The 20,577-nt window shown below is 39.8% G+C and overlaps 1 protein-coding gene across 1 annotated transcript in view; it reads right to left on the bottom strand.

The window, feature by feature from the left end:
* Positions 1-20,577, bottom strand: part of PLCL2 (phospholipase C like 2) — a 222,339-nt gene that overhangs the window by 39,195 nt on the left and 162,567 nt on the right. Inside the window, exon 4 of the mRNA XM_004385280.1 lies at positions 9,637-9,712. Within this exon, the coding sequence (XP_004385337.1) occupies positions 9,637-9,712 (76 nt within the window). The remainder of the gene's footprint in view (positions 1-9,636; positions 9,713-20,577) is intronic.

Genomic DNA, 20,577 nt, shown 5'->3' with positions numbered 1-20,577 from the left:
TTTATTTTGCTTGTGGACTGTACATGACTGTAGTTCTTCTTAGGTCCAAAAGACATGTATAGTAGAAATAATAATAAAAAAGCAGCTTTTTTCAAGCACCAGACTTGAAAGCAGCCTGACTTAATGAGATGGTCATCCCTGACCTCCCTGAGCAGAGCATCTGCTGAGATGATGCTGAGAGGTGCTATTTACATCAAAAAGTGATATTTCCAAACACTCTGTGGGTTTACAAAGGCAGAAGGGGGGTGGTGGGGAGTGACAAGAAGGCCCAGCTTTGAGGTTTGCTCACAGGACAGACACCCCAAGAAAGTCAAGTGGTTCCCCCACTCAGGGCACGAGTGAAGTTTCACCAGTGACAGATGTAATGAAGAACTAACATGCTCTTTTAGGAAAATGACTTGACTGTCAATCAATCACGATTAAGGAAGTCTGAGTCCCAGCAGTCACGAGCATGCTTCCCCTTGAGGGGCAGAGGAGGGGGCTCAGATACGGAGCAGGAACCCACAAGGCTGGGGGGAGGTCTGCTCTGTCCCACCCTCTAAAGAGAGGTTCTTACAACCTGCAAGTGCTCCCTGAAATGCAAATTGCTGAGCTACACCCGAAAGACTCAATATTTTGGGGGTGAGGCAAAGAAACTGTGTTTTAAACAAGGATCCCCAGGAGGTTCTGATCACACTTAGGAAAACCACCACTGGTATGAAAGCTGATGTGGGAATCTTAACGCAGCATCGGGGCGATGGGTACAGGAGATGAGAGGTGTGGTGACATAGCGGGTTTCTAGGGACCAGCTTCTTATTTTGAAGTTTTTCCCCTGAGTTGCCCAGTCCTTGATGATCACTCCTTCTCTATCCTCCCTAATCACAGATGAGGTTCCTTTTGGGAGAATTCAAAGGACAGAAGGAGGCCACTGAGGGCCTTGCTACTTCTTGGCTTCCCATGGCATCACTAATTGTTTGTTAATTAATAAGTATGTGCCTGGGAGAGGCTCTGGCCATTCAACACCCAGTCTTTAAGAAGAGGAAAGATGCAGAGGGCTCCAAAGGATCTACGCAAGTCTGAGGATGAATTCCCTGTATCTAATCTTTAAAGAGACTCATTCTCAACCTCCAAGCTAGGCGTTAACTTCCCCCTGGAAACTCATGCTGATGGGCTACAACTGACGGACCCCTGGGCCACTGTATGTGACTACCTGTTTAGTTCTTCAATCTTTCTACGTAACTCTCATTTCAATCCATTTCAAAATTGCTGCTTATGCAACTGATCTCAGGTCACTGAATTTTAGAAATCACGGCGCCTCAGGGAATCATTTAGATGGAGGAATGTGAGGCAAAGAGGGGTCAAGTGACTAATCTAAAGTCACACAGCAAGACATGGTACAGCGGGCACAAGGATGTGGGTCTCTGGATTCCTTTTACTTCTCTGTAAAACCTAAGAGCTGAGAAACATTCTGACATAAACAAAACCAAAAGTTATAAGGCTTCCAGGCTCCTTTTTGCAAGAGTTTTCAAACAGAACACGTGTGAAGTGCTTTCAGAATGAACCTTACAGATGACTTCCAGTTTGCTGCATTGGGCAAGATAATGATGTGAGCAAACCAAGTGACAGATGATGACAAGTTAGTTATCTGGGAGACTTAGCTCCTAAGAACACACTAAGACCTGAGAAGTTTGCAAAAAAAAAAAAGGTCTCTGAGCCATTAAATCCAGATCATGTAGGTCAGTCCTGGGATTCTGCTCATTCTCCCTCAGCAGTGGTGGTACGGGCCCTCATCTGCTTTTAGGTAAGACAAATCTATCAGGCTTGGTCGCTGGGGAAATGCCAACTGCTCAGCAGACTAGAAGCAGCAAATTAGAAAGGAAAAAAAAAGAGCGGTGTACAAATAGACAGTGGAGAAGACAGTACAAATTAGCAGTAGGAAGTGAGAGTTGAATGAAAGGAGATGGGATAAAAGTGTAAACACTGGGGACAGGATCTGAATAGGCTGGCCATTAAGTGTTGGGGGTGGTGGTGTTAAGGGTCCTCCACAGTCTGAGGGCTCCTCAGGGAATCCCCGCTTTAAACCGCAGCATAATAATGGAGAGCACTCAAGATGAACCAGAGCCACCAGGAGAAAAGTTCAAATTGGTTTTAGGAAAGCAACTTTTAGAAAGCAGGGATGTATACAATCCGTTATAGAAGTTTTTCCATTAAGCTCATTAAAATGAAGGGTAATTACAGCTTCCATTATTAGGAAATTGCCTCAAATCCCACTTTACTCTACTCTGTAATGATGCAATGTTGGGCATGCATAAGAATCCCTTAGAGTTTTTTTAAAAAACAAGCTTCTACTTAAATAGGGCTGGGGTGGATGGGGTTTCCTTTCATTTAGAGCTTGATTCCTCCCTCCTTCTAACAGTCATACTGAAAGAACATGGGGCCAGTTCTCCTGCCAGAAGAGGACCCAGGTCTCTGGTCATCATGTCTGCACTGGGTTTTCCCACAAAGCAAGGGATGCCAGGCAGGGATCTGATGGACGTCTTTCTGACCCTTGGTCACCTAACGCTGTCCCCAAGGCCTTGGGGTGTTCTCCAGAAACACGGTCGGTCAGGAAGTTCCCTTGGCAGCTTCTCTTCCTGATTCCTTCCTTCTTCTTCTTCTTTTTTTTTTTTAGTTTTTATTTGTACCAGGCTTATAGATACACACAGTTTAAAGAACCAGACAGTTGTTACCAATTTCTCCCTCCCCAGAAGCAGTCACACTCAAACCCTGCAGCTTGGGACTTTTCTGTTTTTGGTATTATGTCCATAATTCTATGTAACATGCCGATGTTACTTAGCATTTTTTAAATTTTCGAACACTACCTGTTAAATTCCCAGTAGGAAGGATGGAAATTTTGCTATTTGTATCCTCTCCACAGTCAGAACACAAGTAGTTTCTTGGCTTTCCGGGGTCTAATTGCTTCTTAATCCAGCTTTCAAACGCTTCTTTGCCTTTATCCCTATCTTTACTCCAACTTCCAGAGACACCTGGCGCCACCAGATTCTGAACTGCCTGTAAGGGAGTGGTCTTACAGTCAGATCACTCGTCCCCTTTACTCCCTGTCAGCTTTGGATTCAGCTTTCTGGTGTCGGCTAAGTCAATTATCACTTGTTCATCTGTTTTCCAGGTTCCAAAGTTTTGTTGCTCCCATTTTCTTTGTCCTTTTGCATTTAAGTGTTAATTAACAAACCCCTTTGCTGTCATCTCGATGAGGTTTCAGGAGCGAGTGGAGATTAAATGCATGTGTGAATTCACCATCTTTAACGGGAAGTCCATCACTGATTTCTTTTTTTGCCCTCCAGACAACGATTTATTTTCCATTTAAAATCACCTGATAAAAATGTCCAGTTCACTGAAGCAAAAGCAGTTTGGGTTTCCTCTAGATCAACTTCCTATCTTTTATGAAACTGATCAACGCAATGACTCGCAAGAAAATTACAACTCAAAGACAGGCTATACAGTTTTTTGGCCATTAAAAGAGAGAAAGAGGTAGATATTCGAAAGTGGAAAAGATGTTTCCCCTGAAAGAATACAACAACTCTTCTAGGAAATCTTATAAACTTTTTAAAGATAAATTTTTATGAACTTCTCCCTCTCTAGATTCCTGTTCAGTTCCCCTGCGTGTGTTCCTTACCAACCGCCTACTTTGCTATTTCTTGGAACAACAAGCATTTTGTTAGATTGATGAAAATCTATGTGTAATGTGTGTGTGTGTGTTTACCTGTGATTACTAGGTTATATGCACTCATTCTTGTATAGCCACACCATCTATTACTTTTCCATCTTTCTCACTTATGTGCAGCCCAGACCCACTGGTCCCACATCACCCCTGGAGGACCCATCATTTAGTTAGTCCCCTTTACCAGACACTACTGATCTCTGACTCTGAACAAACTCTCCCATATTCTTACCCCTGTCCTTAACCCATTCTTTCACTTCCTCACCCCCAAAGCTGGTGTTCTCCTACAGCACTATTTCCTGATCCACCTCCTCAATGAAAACCACCCCTCTCTTTCTCAGAATTTCTTTAAATGTGGCAACTTTCTGTATTATCTGAGAGGAAGGGTCCGCCCCCTCTCCAAGGTCAACTGTTGCACGAGTATACTTAATTCCTTCCCTCTTCACTTCCTCCATCCTTAATTTCTGTTGTATATCTTTCAATGTCTTCCTCTTCACCTCTTCACTGGATAGTTCACATTCCTAGGAGCATGCTAAGGTTTTCTTATTAAAATTTTCTTCTAACTCTTCAACGCTGTGTGCTACCACATTGTCTTCTTGAAAGAGCAGGGTGCACAGGCTGCCTCAAACTGCTTATCACCTACCTTGTTGTTCCCGCTGTCCTCCCCAAGGGTCCCTCTGGGTCACCAGCAGACTAGGGCCTGCAGGTTCCTAGGCTATCTGAGGCCAGAGGTCTTCACTCCTTAGCATTCCTCTCCTGTTCTACTCCCTCTTCCCAATATCAACATTAGCATACACATTTCCATCTGAACCTGTCCAGAAGAGGTTCATTTTTGATTGTGTGATTATGAGTGAAGGGGCTGACTCCTTATTTTCATTTAATTGTTTAATGAAGGTTATCTAATAAGAATATAAATTTGTGCTTAAAAGTTTAAAACAGTTCTAAAATAATCCTCTTTTGCAGCACTTTGGTGACCTATATCTTTTCATTTTATCATTGCAAGATTACAGTTCTGCAAGCAGAATAACAATTACTTATCAAAAGTATAATCTTATTCAAATGTCTTTGAAGCCCAATAAAAATTAGTAATTCCTCATATGACTAACGACTATATGCCTCTGTGATAACTGTAAACACGAGAAACAAAAGATCAAGGGACTCTAAAATAAGTCCTCAGGATAACAGAAGGGCTGTGTAGGCGTTTAGCAGTAACTGCGAAACTTAAAGATAATCTTTCATATGCTTCTAAAGATCTTTAAACTCAGAGCAACATGAACCATTACACAGTGGTTATTCTTTTTTTCTTAATAAAAATTCCTAATACACAGATCTTTTCAGCTTTTAAAAACAAGCTATATGTTAAATACAAATACATTCTTTATTGAAACCAAACAAAACAACATAAAGCCACATTATGCTAGAAATGATCAGATTTCATAAACCAATGAAGTTGCAAAGAATTGACAACAACTCAAATGGCTGAATTACTAAAGTTCTTTTTCCTGAGAAACGTAGTTTCACATTTTAATAATTCACAATTCTCATAGCGATACATGTGTTTAATAGAACTGAATACTTGATAAAAGTCAAATCACATTTAGTCAGTATTTGGGTGAAACTCTGCACAGAATGTTAGAGCAGATGTCATGGGTAAAATACAGACAGGAACTCAGTATAGGATCTTGATGCCATAGGAGGTTATTATCCAGTTTGAAAGATGAAGTGCATTAATAAAATACACAATTACTGAAGAAGCTCTATCAACTGAAACAAATGAATGGATTGAAGGGCTTAATAGAACGTTTTGGTAAAATGAATCCTGGAATCATGAAAGGTCTCCTAGAAGAGTGCTGAGACAAATTTAAAAAGAAAAAAAAGAAACAAAGATTGGCAGAGAGAGAGACTGTGAAAATCCAATGAAGTAGAAACTTGCAGGGAATGTGAAGGGCAGCCCAAGGTGAGGTCACATGGTCCACTCTCACTGGGTCTTCTTTTCCTTCCTCACTGCTCCCAGAGGCATTGGGCTTAGGTATTTTCCTCAACTATTGCCAATAGCCCCCTGATAGAACCTTTGGTAGGTTCTGCCCACCAAAATATTCTGCACGATCAAAGACCTAAATATAAAACCTAAAACTATAAAGATCACGGAAGAAAAAGTAGGGACAACACTAGGGGCCCTAATATATGGCACAAATAGATTACCAAACATAACTAAAAATGCACAAACAGCAGAAGATGAACTAGGTAAATGGGACCTCCTAAAAATCAAACACTTGTGCTTATCAAAAGACCTCTCCAAAACAGCAAAAAGAGAACCTACAGACTAGGAAAAAAGTTTTGGCTATGATGTATCTGACAAGGGTCTTATCTCTAAAGTTTATAGAAAACTTCAACACCTCAACAACAGAAACACAAACAATACAATTAAAAAATGGGCAAAGGATATGAACAGACACCTCACCAAAGAAGACATTCAGGTTGCTAACAAACAAAGGAAGAAATACTTGTGATCATTAGCCATTAGAGAGCTGCAAATCAAAACTACAAGATACAATCTTACTCTGACATTATTAGCACTAATCAAAAAAACAGAAAATAACAAATGTTGGAGAGGTTGTAGGGAGACTGGAACTCTCATACACTGCTGGTAGGAATGTAAAATGGTACAACCACTATGGAAAATGGTACAGTGTTCCTTAAAAAGCTAGAAATATAAATACCGCATGACCCAGCAATCCCACTCCTAGGTATATACCCTAAAGAAATAACAGCTGTGACACAAATAGACATATGCACACCCATGTTCACTGCAGCATTATTCACAAAAGCAAAAAGATGGAAACAACCTAAGTGCTCATCAATGGATAAATGGGCTAACAAACTGTAGTATGTATACATGATGGAATACTCTGCAATGATAAAGACTAATGCCTAGTTCATGCAACATCTCACAACATGGATGAATCTGGACGACATTATGCTGAGTGAAATAAGTCAATCACAAAAGGACAAATATTGTATGAGACCACTACTATAAAGAAACAAGAAAAGTTAATACACAGGGAAAAAAAAAAAATCTTTGATGGTTCCCAGAGGTAGGAGGGGAAGGAAGGGAAAATTACCAAATAGACAGAAGACACGTGTTAATATTGATGAAGGGAAAGGCAATACTCAATATGGGAGAAGTCAGCAAAACATGACCAAGGCAAGGGAGGACACGGAGAGAAATGCAAGAACAAAGGGCAACAATATAATTACTATAGCACAGACAAGCCTGCAACAACAGTATTAACAACCAGTAATTTACAAATGGATACATAGGTAGATAGGTACACCAAGAGGTGTGGGAGGGTGTGAGGGAACACACCTACCTGCAGACATAGGTTTGGCGGTGGATATTTCTACATACATAACTGTAGGCACTGCTTATATATTAAAATAGACAATAGAGCACAGGAGGGCCACAGTCAGGGCAACTTTTTAGATGTAACTAAATACCTCGCTGGATAAAGTTCCTAGGCTCAAAGGTGAAGGACCATAGACTTGGGAGACATCAATGTTAACAGGCACGACATAGTTCATAAATAAAAAGTTCTGCATCCAACTTTGGTGAGTAGCATCTGAGGTCTTAAAAGCTTGCGAGAGGGCATCTAAGATATGACTATTGGTCTCTTACCATCTGGAGAAAAGGAGAATAAGGAAAACCAAAGACTCAAGGGAGTAATGAGTCCAAAGGACTAACGACTCACAAGAACCACAGCCTACACGACCCCAAAACCAGAAGAATTAGGTGGTGTCCGACTTCCACTACCAACCGCTCTGACTGGGATCACAACAAAGGGTCCTGGACAGAGTGGGAAAAAAACTGTAGAACAAAAATTCAAATTCACAAAAAATACCAACTTACTGCCAGAGACTGCAGGTATCCTCAAGACTATGACCCTTCTGAACTGGAACTGAAGCCATTCCCGGAGACTACCTTTCAGCCAAACCATAGATCAAACTCGTTGCCATCGAGTTGATTCTGACTCATAGCAACCCTATAGAACAGAGTAGAACTGCCCCACAGGGTTTCCAAGGAGCAGGGCTTCCAGGGATTCAAACTGCTGACCTTTGGTTATCAGCAGAGCTCTTAACCACTGCACCACCAAGGCTCCAAACCACAGACAGGCACATAAAATAAACACTAACACTGGTGAAGAAAGTGTTTTCTTAGAACAATCAATTATATGACATCAAAAGGGCAATATTTGTCCAAAACCAAAGATGAGTAGGCAGGAAAGTGTAGAAAATCAGGACAAAAGGAAACCGGGAACCTAGGAAATGGGGAGAGTGCTGACACACTGTGGGGAATGAAACCAATGTCATGGAATACTTTATGTACAAACTATCAAATGGGAAACTAATTTGTTCTGTACACTTTCACCTAACGTACAATAAAAAATTTAAAAAATATATTCTGCACACAGCTACTACAGTCATCATCTCAAAGCTCAGCTCCTCTCCTCTTCTGGTCAAGAACCAACGGCTCCCCACTGCCCTGCAAACCATGTTCAGACTCCTGAGTTACACACAATAAGGATCAATGCCTTTGATGGAATGAATCCTACATAAGTGTGTGTTAACTTTCATAACTTCTGTTTTAATTTGAAGGTTCTAAAAGGCAAAAACCTATCGCTTATTTTTTTATATTTTGGTATGCAAGGGCTACCAAGTACCTTATGCATAGTAAAAGTTCAAAAGATATTTATTAAATGAATGAACAGATGGTTTAATTAATAAATATATAATATTGGCAAAATGGGTGGGCTGGTTGATAGAAGACCTTACATGGGATGTTAAGAGCTTAGATTAGATACAAGAGACTCTAGGGAACTACCGGATGATTTTGTGAAGGGTATGATCAAAACGGTGTTCGAAGCAACATGTCCGTAGCTGTGGATCGTAGGGAGGTTAAATCCAGAAAGGACTTGAAGTAGGAAGATCATTTTGCTAGTAATACCTTGCTAATGAGATGAGTAAGACAAGATGAAGATTTCAGAGTTTGTTGATTAGTCAGTAATGTAAACAGTCCTTCAACAAACACACACACAAAAAATCACACACATCTTTGCCTTCAACATATTTTTAATGGGTTCATTTCTGAGACAAGAAATACTTTTTCCCAGGCTAAGTAACAGCTATAGTGCCTTGACTTTAAAGAATGGCAACCTCAACAAAAAACCTTAGAAATTAAGAACAAATATTCTTATTTATGATTTATAAATATTCTCCATTTAAGAATTTTCAACTTGACACTCAAACAACTTTTGAAAATTGAAAGAGCTCCATTTTGTCTATTCTTATTACAATACAGAATCCTTGATATTTTTGGTGCTACCACAGCTAAAATTAGCTAGATGGTTGTTTTACTTGAGCAGAATTTTATAATCTAGTGTAACATTTGGATGATAAGTTAATTTATGACAAGTAAAAAGCATCAAGAGGTGGTAACTGAGGCCCATTCTCCTTTTTTAAGAAACCATTCTTTCTCTGCTATAGCTTTCCCCTACGCCTCACCTTTTCTACCATGTACTAGAAAGTCATGGAGATTGGTACAAGGTTTGGCAGCGCAGGTAACACTGAGAAAGAGATTAGTGCAGGGCTTCTTCATCTGGGCTGCATATTATAAACATCTGGGAACTTTTAACAACTATTAATTCCCAAGCCTCATCACAGACCAATGTCCATATATTTTTAAAGCTCTCCCAGGTGAGTTTGTTAACAAGGGTTGAGAACCACTGAATCCGTATTTCCTGTAGACCACGGCAAATTTTTTAGATCTGATTTTGTTGATAATAATATCAAAAAAGATGCAATGACTTTCTTTCAGACATAGGGACAAAATATATGACGCCACTAAATTTATTTTAAAGAAAAGGAACACAGTGTTCACTTACCTGCCTTCTGACAATGTACGATCTTTTCATACACAGCATCTGCATTTTCAATCAATGCCTTGAGGGACTGAATCATCTGCAAAGGAAACATCCAGATATAAGATTACACCTAACAACTATCCGACATCCTCCCGCAGTCTGTTTGATATCTTCCCCCTAAAAACAGGCTCAGGTCCAAATACGTACATATCCTTAGTGAAAACAATAAAATCATGAGTCCTCATGTAACGGTTTAAACTGGGTGTAGTTAGGCTAGTCCAGCACTGAACTTGAAACTTGAAGCAGTACCAAACTGAGCTTCTTTCAGTGTGGAAAAACTACAAATAAATATGTGTACACATCTGACCTGGGTTTCCAATCACATTTTCAGTCATTTCAGTTTAACAAAACTTGCAACTTCATGGTATAGAGAGCTCTACCACCTACATATCTCACCCATGTCAGTCAAAATGCTTTCATCTGAAAATCAGTTTAAAACTTACAATGTGGATGAAAAAAACATAACACCTACCAAAACACTATTTTAAATATATCTCATCAATGGTTTTTAAATAATCAAATTTGAGTTCGTGTTCCAAATTGCATGTGCTGGTTTTAAGAGTCCAAGCTTGAGTGACAGAAAGGATTGGGGCACAGCTGATCAGTTATTTTACTCACCAAAAAGCTATGAAAACACCTATCTAGTCATCTTTTTGACTCTAAAATCATTATGAAAAAATGGGACAGCCAGATTCAGCTCTCATGGCTCAAATGGGCGTTAACTATGATGTTTGCCTTAAGTGTGATTCTAATTTTTTGTATTTAAATGTCCAAAGATTTTACATTATAATATTACTCACTTATGTTACATGATCATCCTATTTTAAATAACATGCAGCCATCATTCTCCAACCTTTTAAATTCTGCTTTGCTTTTCTTGACAGCATTTATCACTAACTGCCATATTAATTATTTTATAATAAATACATGTAGGTAGCATTATTTGTACAACTCAAAGAATATCATATTTTGATTAATTACACTTATTTAAGCTAAAGCACAGTCCACATGCCTTTTAACAAGCGCAGTAGATTCTTAAAGTTAGTCAAACAGCATTAATCAACTTCCACTGTTCTAAAAAAAAACTAGTAAACATCGGGAGGTTAGAAGGCCAAAGCAGGCATTCATTTATGTCTTCACTCATTATTCGTGGAGGGTCTATAGGCTGCCACTGGGTAGGAACAAGGGGTACAGTGGCCTATGCGATACAGCCCCTATCTTTACAAAGCCCACAGGACAATGATGGAGTCTGCACTTTTGGAATTCAGTATTTCCACATTTCTTCTTCTTCAAGATCTGAGTCATTCCTGTAAATTAAAATATTTTACTTTACAGCTTGACATATTGAACAGGCAGTGATAAAAATAAATAGTTAAGAACTTGATTATACCAATATAAAGTCATTTGTACCATTACATAATTTGCATACTGAAAAGGTTCATACCATCATCAGTAACCTTTCTCAGCTTTGATGTCAAGCCAAATGAGAGATAAGAAGAAACAAGAATGTCTTCAAGCAAGGATAGCAGGTGTCACAGCCCAGAGTCAAAGAACTGGCCAACTGTGCCTCCATTATACAAGCAGGAAAAAGAAAAGAAACAAACAACAATTAAAAAAAAAAAAAACAAAACAAGCAATGAAACGAACCCAGTCATGGCACAAATGGGTAGGAGAGGAACAGTAACTGAAGGAATGTAGGCGAACAAATCAGCAGCATTAAGCACGGGCTTAAACATATAGTCAATCTGTAGGGGAAAGGTGGTTAAGACAAACTCATACTGGGGGTGGGTGGGGAAGAGAGACCCAGATTTACATGAGTTCTGCTTTTCATTAGCTTTGTCATCTAGGATAAGATCTAGGATAAGATATTTAACTTTGCTGAGCCACAGTTTAATCGCAGACATTGCGCCTTGTATTGTGAGGATTAAAGGGAAGGCTGTCTGTGAAGTGGCTGGCACAGCGAAGACATTTGCAAATTGTAGGTGTCAGTCGATTCCCCATTTGTCCAGAAGGCCTGGCAGGGCATTTTCTGGTAGCCCCACAATTAGCAGAATGAGTATGCTTTCCTTTCATATGTTCACTGGCAATGTTTCAAACACTCAATACTAATTGTAATTTTACTTGAAAAGTCTGGTATGGTGTAGCTCAGAGAAACAATAAACCGATAATTATGCACCTTTCAGCTGTAAAATATATGCTAGCCTTAGGAAAAGCAGGTCCATCTCAGGCGTCTGGCTGTGGAAGCTCATCTGCCTCCTGTGCTCTGAAATACTTGAAGGATCACTGGTTTCTTCTTGGGACAATCATTTATTGAGGGCCTTCTATGTGAAGGACCCTAAGCTAAGTGCTGAGGATGAATAAAGAATACTTGTTGACCCTGGAAGTGTGGCAGGAAAAGAAGACAGAAGAACAAACAAGTTTATTACGATAAAATGGGGCTACTGTAGCCTGCATGCTTTTGGGTATGATAAAGTTAAATACCCCTCAGCCATGGCTATGGGGTGGGATACTGAATAATGGTGGTGTCATGGCATCCATGTTGACACTCAAAGAATGGAAGTCTGTTTGTGGCTTGGACTTCAGTACAGGTGCTCTTCTAATGATAATGGAAGAGAATCCATCCAACCCCCGCCCCTTTACTTATTAGTGGTATATAGAACATGAAGGGGCAGGTGGCTAATATACTAGAGTGGATAACACAAACATAGTGAGACGTCATTTCTCTCCAGTTCAGATGTGAACAGCAGCAGCCATTTTGCAGGTGGTATTAGAGGAGCATTCCAGAGGGAACCAGTTTAGGAGAAGGCAGCCACACAGTAAACCATCAGCAGAACTTAGACAAGGCAGGAAGAAAACCCATCCAGACCCAAGCAGAGAGGATTCACTTTGCCCACCTGTTATTAAATGCTTTCACAGTTTTCTTTGAGGGGAGAAACTGCCAGTGGATATATTTTTATATTTGAGGTACATATTTATAATTAAGGTACACATTTATAATGAAATTAGTATGTGATAAATAGTTTATAGTTCTTGTCCAGAGCATGAGTTCATTAATTCTCAACTCCTGAGTATTTGTGTAAGTTCTCCTTAAATGAATGAAAGAGCCCCTTGGGGTATTATGGAAGACGCTCTCTGCACGCAGGCTTCTAGAACAACGCTAGGGGAAGAGTCCAGCGGGCTGAGGGCAGGGCAGGCACTGGACCCTCCTTCCTGCCTCGCCCAGTTGGCTGACTGCTTGCTTTCATCTGGTCAACAAGTACCTTTGAATGCATGGCACATGCCACCGAGGATACAGCAGGGGACAACATAGTGACACTGAATAAGCTAGTAGAGACCAACTTCTGTCTAGTGGAGACCAATTTCTGTCTGGACCTGCTAATTTATAGTCAACTGTGCTTATAAATAGTACAAGTGTTGGTTGAATGAATGAGGATGAAAGTAATTCAATGCCCCCTCTGTACCAGGTATGAACTCTGTGCTTTCTATTTCAGTTAATGCTCATATTATCCATGTGAGGTAGGTATTTATGGTGTTAGTTTTACAGATACGAACACTGAAGACCTGAGAATTAAGCAACTTCCCCAAGGTCATCTGGTAATAAGCAAAAAAAAAAAAAAAAAAAAAAAAAAACCCCAGAAAACTGTAGTTAATAACTAATGAAGTTGGTATTCTGTCTGACCCCAAAGCCCCCACTCTTTCCACAATACCACGCTAGATCTTGACGCGTGAGTAGCAATTGCACGGGTGAAAAAAAGAGCAAACGGCATCCCATGCACAAAAGCAGAAGGGAATATACTAACCCCTGACGGGAACCACACACATTACAGTGGTACCATCTCAAACACCAACGGTGACTCAAAAATTTTTTTAAAATAAAATTTCTATACAGTGCTTTAAGAAAACATTTTTCAAATGACAATAATAAATAATTTACTTGGCTCCATTTAATGGTTCATTATTATAAAAGATAAATTATTTGTATTTTAATGAGAAACTACTAGAATAAGCAACTCACATGAGACAAAAGTGGAAGTGTGGTGTGTGGCATTAAGAGATGAGCCAAAAGGAAAAACTGTTTGATGTTACCTTGTTTTCTCTGTGTATATTACATCAATATGCCAATATAATGCAAGGCTAAGGAGACTGGGGAAACCCTGGTCGCGTAGGGGTTAAGAGCTATGGCTGCTAACCAAAAGATCAGCAGTTCGAATCCACGAGGTGCTTCTTGGAAACTCTATGGGGCAGTTCTACTCTGTCCTATAAGGTTGCTATGAGTTGGAATCAACTCGACGGCAACAGGTTTGGTTTTTTTTTTAAGGAGAGTGGTTGATTTTATAGGTATTATTTGCATTAATGCAAATGCATTAATTTCACCAATCTCCTTTAAATGCACGGGTATAAGCTCTTGGCACAGCCAATTAGCCATCCTGCTGCCAGCCCTAGTAACCCACCACATGGATGCTTATACCATTTATGCAGTACAAGATGCTTTTATACAGTTGTTGCTAATGGATTTTATATTAGTGTCCAGTTACAATACTTCCTAAATTTCTGGATCTCATCCAGGAAAATCTATTTAACACAGCTTAGAAACCCATTTCACAAATTTCATCAACTCAAATATAAGGTTTTAATTCAGGACTCAAGCAGATGAAATGAAGGAAGTTTCAACTACAGGCAAAGTAAACATTAAATTTTATACTTTATGAAGCTGGAAGGAAACCAGAATGCCTTTCAGAAGAATTCTATGTTTTGAAAGTAACTCCCCATGTTACTGTAGGGCAAACTTTTGTTTATAGATATGGTTATGAAAAGGAATATTACCATACTGATATATTGCATATTACTCGATTTCTATAGGCTGCTGCTTCGCTTTCTGTTTTGAAACTTGTATATCAACTAGGATAATGATATTTTGGAAATAAGCACCTCTGTGGTTTTATGTAAGGATCATATGTCTGATTTTGGACAATTCACCGAACTTCCTTTTATTTCAGGAACTGCGGAAGGACAGAGCAGGGCTCAGTGCTGATTTGTTGTGAACACAAGAAGAAGGAAGAGCCAAAGATGATGTGGAGGGGAGACTGGCCGGGAGAAAACAATGGTAACACCCTACAGTTGTAAAGGACTTCACAGTTTACAAAGAGCCTTTACATATGTCAACTCACTTAGGATGTGGAATTTCACCTTAGTTGAGCTGAGCTGGTGGTTACAACAGGGTGGTCTTGTGAAAATCTCCAGCAGCCACCAGAATTTGTGTGAACTTGGTTCTGGCACTGAAAATTGCGTATTTTCGGCACATAGGTAGTAGCTGAGATGAAAAAATATATCAACATCTTCGAGGGAGAAATTTTTTTTTGTCCTGCAAACATTTTTTTTTAGTTTTTTGTTTTTTTATTACTATAGTACTTTTAGATGAATGTTTACAGAACAAACTAGCTTCTCATTAAACAATCAGTACACATACTGTTTTGTGACATTGCTTACCAATCCCACGACATGTCAACACTCTCTCTGAGGGAGAAATTCTAAAGACAAATGAGATTAAAACACCCTAGTGCTGCTCTGGAATCACTCAAACAAATAAGTAGAGAGAAGACCAATGAGTGAAAGAGACACAGAAGGAGTGGCCAGAGGGGAAGGAACTGAACAAGGATAATAAACATTTACAGATGTGGGAGACAAGAGTTTCTAGAAGGAGGGTGTGTCTAGAGTATTGGGAGTTCTTGATTTGGTCATTTGGTGATGTTGGGTTTTTGTGGCAAATATACGTGCAAGTATAGTCAGTTCTGCTATAATGTGACATATGTGTTCCTAAAAAATCACTGCACTGTGCAAAACTGGGCATTAAAAACCACAGGGCTTATGGGAAAAATGAGGTTAGAAGTACAACATTCAAAAACTTCACAGTAAGAATCGAAAAAAAGATAGAACACTAATAAAAGCAATAGTAAAGTTTTACACATTAAATGGTTAAGAAATTAAAAAAAAAATACTACATGCAATATGGCACTTTACCTTGAAAAGAACCTTAAATTTGCTTGTGGAAGTGGGTGTTGAAAGAGCTGCAGCCCGTGTGTTATTGTGCAGCGGTGAAAGGAATATTATCTGAAATCTGATGAAAGGATACAACACGAGATATGGATGGGTGTGGCTCATAACACATAGTGAACCAAAGTAGATGGGAGATGTTTGAGGTGTGGGTGCGTGTATGCTCAGTTCACCTGGGTACAGTTTTTTGTGTTTACCTAGTGTTTCCCGTGGACAAAACTGTCCGTAAGCAAATGTGAAATTGGTGTTATGCCTAAACTAGAACCTAATATTATCAGTCGTGTGTGAACAAATTTGCATTTTAAAAATAACTATTATACCATAACTGACTGTAAAAGGGAAAGTACTTCGAAATATTTTCTGAATTGTTTTTACAAAGTTCTTCTACTCAATGTTATTTTGACACATAATAGGTTACATCCTCAAACCTATTAAACCCAAAAAGTATGGTTTTGGCATCATATAAGCTTGGTTCAATTGTGTATTCAACTTTTTTTAACAATCACTTCTTGCCAGAGAATAGATGCCAAATGCTATATAAATCTGGAGTTATTAGGAGTTATGAATGACCCAGGGTCCACGTTCAGGAAGCCAAGAATTCTCTAATTTTTCAGTACGTTCTAACTTTTCGTAAAGTTCGCTTCAGAGTTCGGGTAGTATCTAAGGGGTGAATGTGGCTCTCCTGTTGCATAAGTTTGATCTAAACACTGGTATAATCTGAATCTCTTACGCACTAAATTTCAGATAGAATCCTATAAAGTAGCATTTCATCTCATCTGTAGGTATCTAGATGAATTTTCTTTCACTTTACTTTTTTCTTCATTGAAAAAAGTGTTGTCTGCCACAATCAATATCTCTATCTACCACTTCTCACTCTAATATATACCCATGGAAACCCTGGTGGCATAGTGGTTAAGTGCTATGGCTGCTAACCAAAAGGTCGGCAGTTTGAATCCACCAGTGCTCTCTGGAAACTCTATGGGGCAGTTCTACTCTGTTCTATAGGGTTGCTATGAGTCGGAATCAACTCAACGGCAATGAATATTTTTTTGGTCACACACTTAAAAGCGGCTGCATTTCACAGATTAAACTTCAAGTGCAGTTTCTGAAGTGAATTACCATATGAATATATAAGATAAAGGCATTATGCTTATTACATACAGTGTAATATAGAATTCTCCTAGACTCACCCAAATGACCATTTAGATACAGTGTAAAATTTATAAAAATTAAGAGTATTGTGTAGTCACAACAGCCACTTTATTGCTGGGGGCTCTTACCTTCTACCAGCTGCTGTGGCATCCAGTGCACACTGGATGTATCAAATGTTTACACTTGTGGGTATTTCTGAGCAGTACTTCCAGTGTTAGCCACTAGAAGTCCTTAGTAATACATATTTCTAAGGCTGGGAGAAGAGGAGAAAGGAGCAAAGATACAACACCACAAAGAGGAAACTGGGCAAAAAAAATGCACCAGGTAGAGGAATTAAAAAAAAAAAAAAAAGACAAAAATCACAGAGGCAGAGAGATTAAAAAAGTGCACACACCAGAGTGATTTATCTTACCAAAACCCATATTTCAAATCAGATAAGACATTGTTACTTTATCAGAGAGCCATAACCAAACTTTTATTTAAAAAGAATTCACTCATACTTCTAGATCAATTGAGATTTAGCATTTACTAGAAATATCCACATGGTCCCAAACATATTTAAATAGACCAGGGCTGGAAAAACTCGATTGTGCAAAATAGCTTGGGGAAATAGGAAAGAGTTTTGGAAAAACCAGGCATTCTAATACCACCAAAATATTAGTTATGAAGTCAATGCACAGATTTTAAGTGTTTATCCTACTATAAATTCTCGGCAAATGTAAAAAATTTCTAGACAATTTTAATCAAAATTTGAAGTAATATAAGTTATTTAATCTTATTTCAGGAAGTAAACAGAATTCGGAAAGTTGAAAAGAATTTTGGCTTTGATCTTGTACTGTTTCTAGTCCTGTACACTATTCATAGAGAAAAAAAAATGTTGAAATTCAATCAGTAAAACAGAACCTAAATGACCGTGAAAAAGAACTTCACTATAATCACAAAACTATCCAGAAAAGCTATATAGTAAGCTCTACCAGTTCATGTAATAATTTATCACGCCGTGCTTTTCTATATGGGAAGCATATCTTTAGTAAGTTCATATGTGGTTAAATTATAATAGTCTTCTTATTTCTCTACTTTATGATAATCTTACACAACAGAAGTCTGTTAGGAAGGGACTTCATGTGTTACGTACCATTTTGTACGTGATGACTGCAGGAAGCCGTACGCAATATTCTCACATCAAACAGGCCACTTTCCTGCACATGATGAATCATTTTGCTCTATGGTTACTTCAAGGACGTACACACAACCCCACCCTCTCTGGGGTCTTTGGCCATGTCAGCCTCTTAACAATAAAAATCACTTTTCCGCTTTTCTAAACTACAATACCAACGTGCTCACATAACATCCTCATGAGCCTCTCAGCTCACACTGCACAAAACATAAGTGCACCTTGTGCTCAAATATCCTCTATGGTCACGAGACAAGGAAGGGATGTGGGTAAGTGAAGAGCCTTAACAACTTGGAAAGGAACCCTCGCCTGGGCCTGTGGGCAGCCGGGTCCAGTCCAGCGGGGATGTAGCCTACAACCAGCTCTCCTGCTCTGGCCGCCAGTACACGCCTGGAAAGCGTTAAGTGAAGGGCCAGGGCCCGCAGTGCCAACCCACTGCCCTCTAGTCTTGGAAATTTTAAGGATAGTGAGTTCAAAGGCTATATCTTGGATGGAGGAGAATGTCTCAAAGAACTGATTAGAATGGCTCAAAACCTGGCCTGCCTCATTCTTGCAGGAGAAACGGGGACCCTGAGCTCATTAAATCCAATTATTTACTGAGTAAGCTACTGGAGAGTATGTTAGGAACCCCTTTCTGGATGCTACATTAACTTTTTCAAGTCACTAAGAACCATTTAGAGTTCTGACATATTCATTTAAAACTATTATTGCTAAATTAATTAAATTTCAAAAGATAAAATTTGAATTAAACATAGTACCACATTTACTGCTACCTATTTATATCAAGCCTTTTCTCTAAGGGTTCAAGGTGATTTAAACCAAAAAAAGCCCCCCCCAAAACAAAAAAACATCCCACTGCCATCGAGTTGATTCCAACTCATAGCGACCCTACAGAACAGAGTAGAACTGCCCCATAGGTTTTCCAAAGCTGTAAATCTTTATGGAAGCAGATTGCCACATCTTTCTTCCACGGAGCGGCTGGTGGGTTTGAACCGCTGACCTTTCGGTTAGCAGCTGAGCGCTTTAACCACCACAGTACCAGGTGATTTAGAAATCCCTAATTAACAGAAGGTAATTCAGTTTCACTCAAGTCTGTGATAACTAAGTAGAGATGCTACTTAACAGAGGAAAGTAACTGAAGACTTTCTTGTAATCTTGTAATGAAAGCCAGTGTTTCTGCGCACAGAGAAGGGTCCGCAGTATTCCAGGAATGGCAGAGCTCGAAGGAAGACAAGAATGCATTCAAGCAGCTACCAGAGTGTGCACTGCATAAACCCAGAGGTTCTTCCTGGTGCTGAACACATCACTCAGGTGTTCCGGTATCTTCCCCTTTCAGAGAAAGGGAACTCAGCTAGCAAGGTGGTGGGAAACTTACCTTCTGCTTTTCACTTTGTAATTTTAAACCTGCCTTTATGAAGTGCAGTGACCCTGCTCTTCATGCAGCAAAGCACAGCATGATAAAGTACTGCTGTTCTGCAGTTTGCAGTGACCTTGAAACACACGCACAGAGGTCTTAAGGCTTCAAGAGCCGCATGCTTCCAGCCTTTGAAAACTAATCATGACGATGATTACGGCTGCCATTGATTGAGGATTTATTATGTTCTGGGCAATTTAAACACATTTTCTCTTTCAGTCTCACAACCCTTTGAGGTGGTGACATTATGCCCACTTTACGGATAAATGGACTTGCCCACAATCACATGAGTAAGCACCAGAGCAGGGACTGTCTCATTATCAGGGCTCCTGTTTTTTGCTAGCACTGTCCTCCGCCCCAATCCCAAAGAAAAAACAAGCAAACAAGAAACCACTCATCTACTTCCGAGGGTGCAGGGAGGCTTGTCCTTCATCTTCCAATTTTGAGATTCATTGTCTTTGTATATGAACAATCTTGTGCACGTGTGTCCACTCTCCCCACACACCTACCCCAGTGGGCTGTGTGACTTCACCATTGTGCTTATTACCAATGTAACATTTGCAAAACACCCCAGCGCGTACCTTCTGTTGGGCACCCTGAGCAACAGGTCCAGTTTGCCCTGGGAGTCAGTTCATGATGGCAGGTGTGATAAGAACATAGACACGGACCTCCCAAGGTGGGGCCGAGTTCCTGGATTGTGTGGGGTCAGTCAAGGCCTCCTCCTCCAGGAGTAAAGGGGTATGACATGGCTCACTCACAGGGTCAGTGGGTGTTGGGGGTGAGCGAAATGCAACAAGAGAGGGAAGGTCGGTATCTGGGGTTCAAGGCCTGCTCTCCTCAGCCCAGAGGGAGTCCATGCCCAGCCTAGTCATCCAAAGTCCCCCCTCCTCTCCTCTGTCCCCAGCCCACGTGCTAAAATCATTTCACACTACAGCCTCTTACTATTCCATCATATAACATATGGATTTATGAACTTGCTCTGGAAAATCGTAAAGCATTACACACACGGAGGATGTTCCCCACCTCAGGGTATATTTGCTGAGTCCAGCTGCTCTCCTATCCTGGCCAGGTGAACGACCAGGAGTCCTCACCTCTTCCTCCTCCTCTCCCC

This window comes from Trichechus manatus, unplaced genomic scaffold (assembly GCF_000243295.1).
Source record: "Trichechus manatus latirostris isolate Lorelei unplaced genomic scaffold, TriManLat1.0 scaffold00136, whole genome shotgun sequence".
Taxonomy (NCBI): Eukaryota; Metazoa; Chordata; class Mammalia; order Sirenia; family Trichechidae; genus Trichechus; species Trichechus manatus.
The sequence above is the reverse complement of the archived record's forward strand: the minus strand, read 5'-3'. Positions and strand labels throughout refer to the sequence as shown.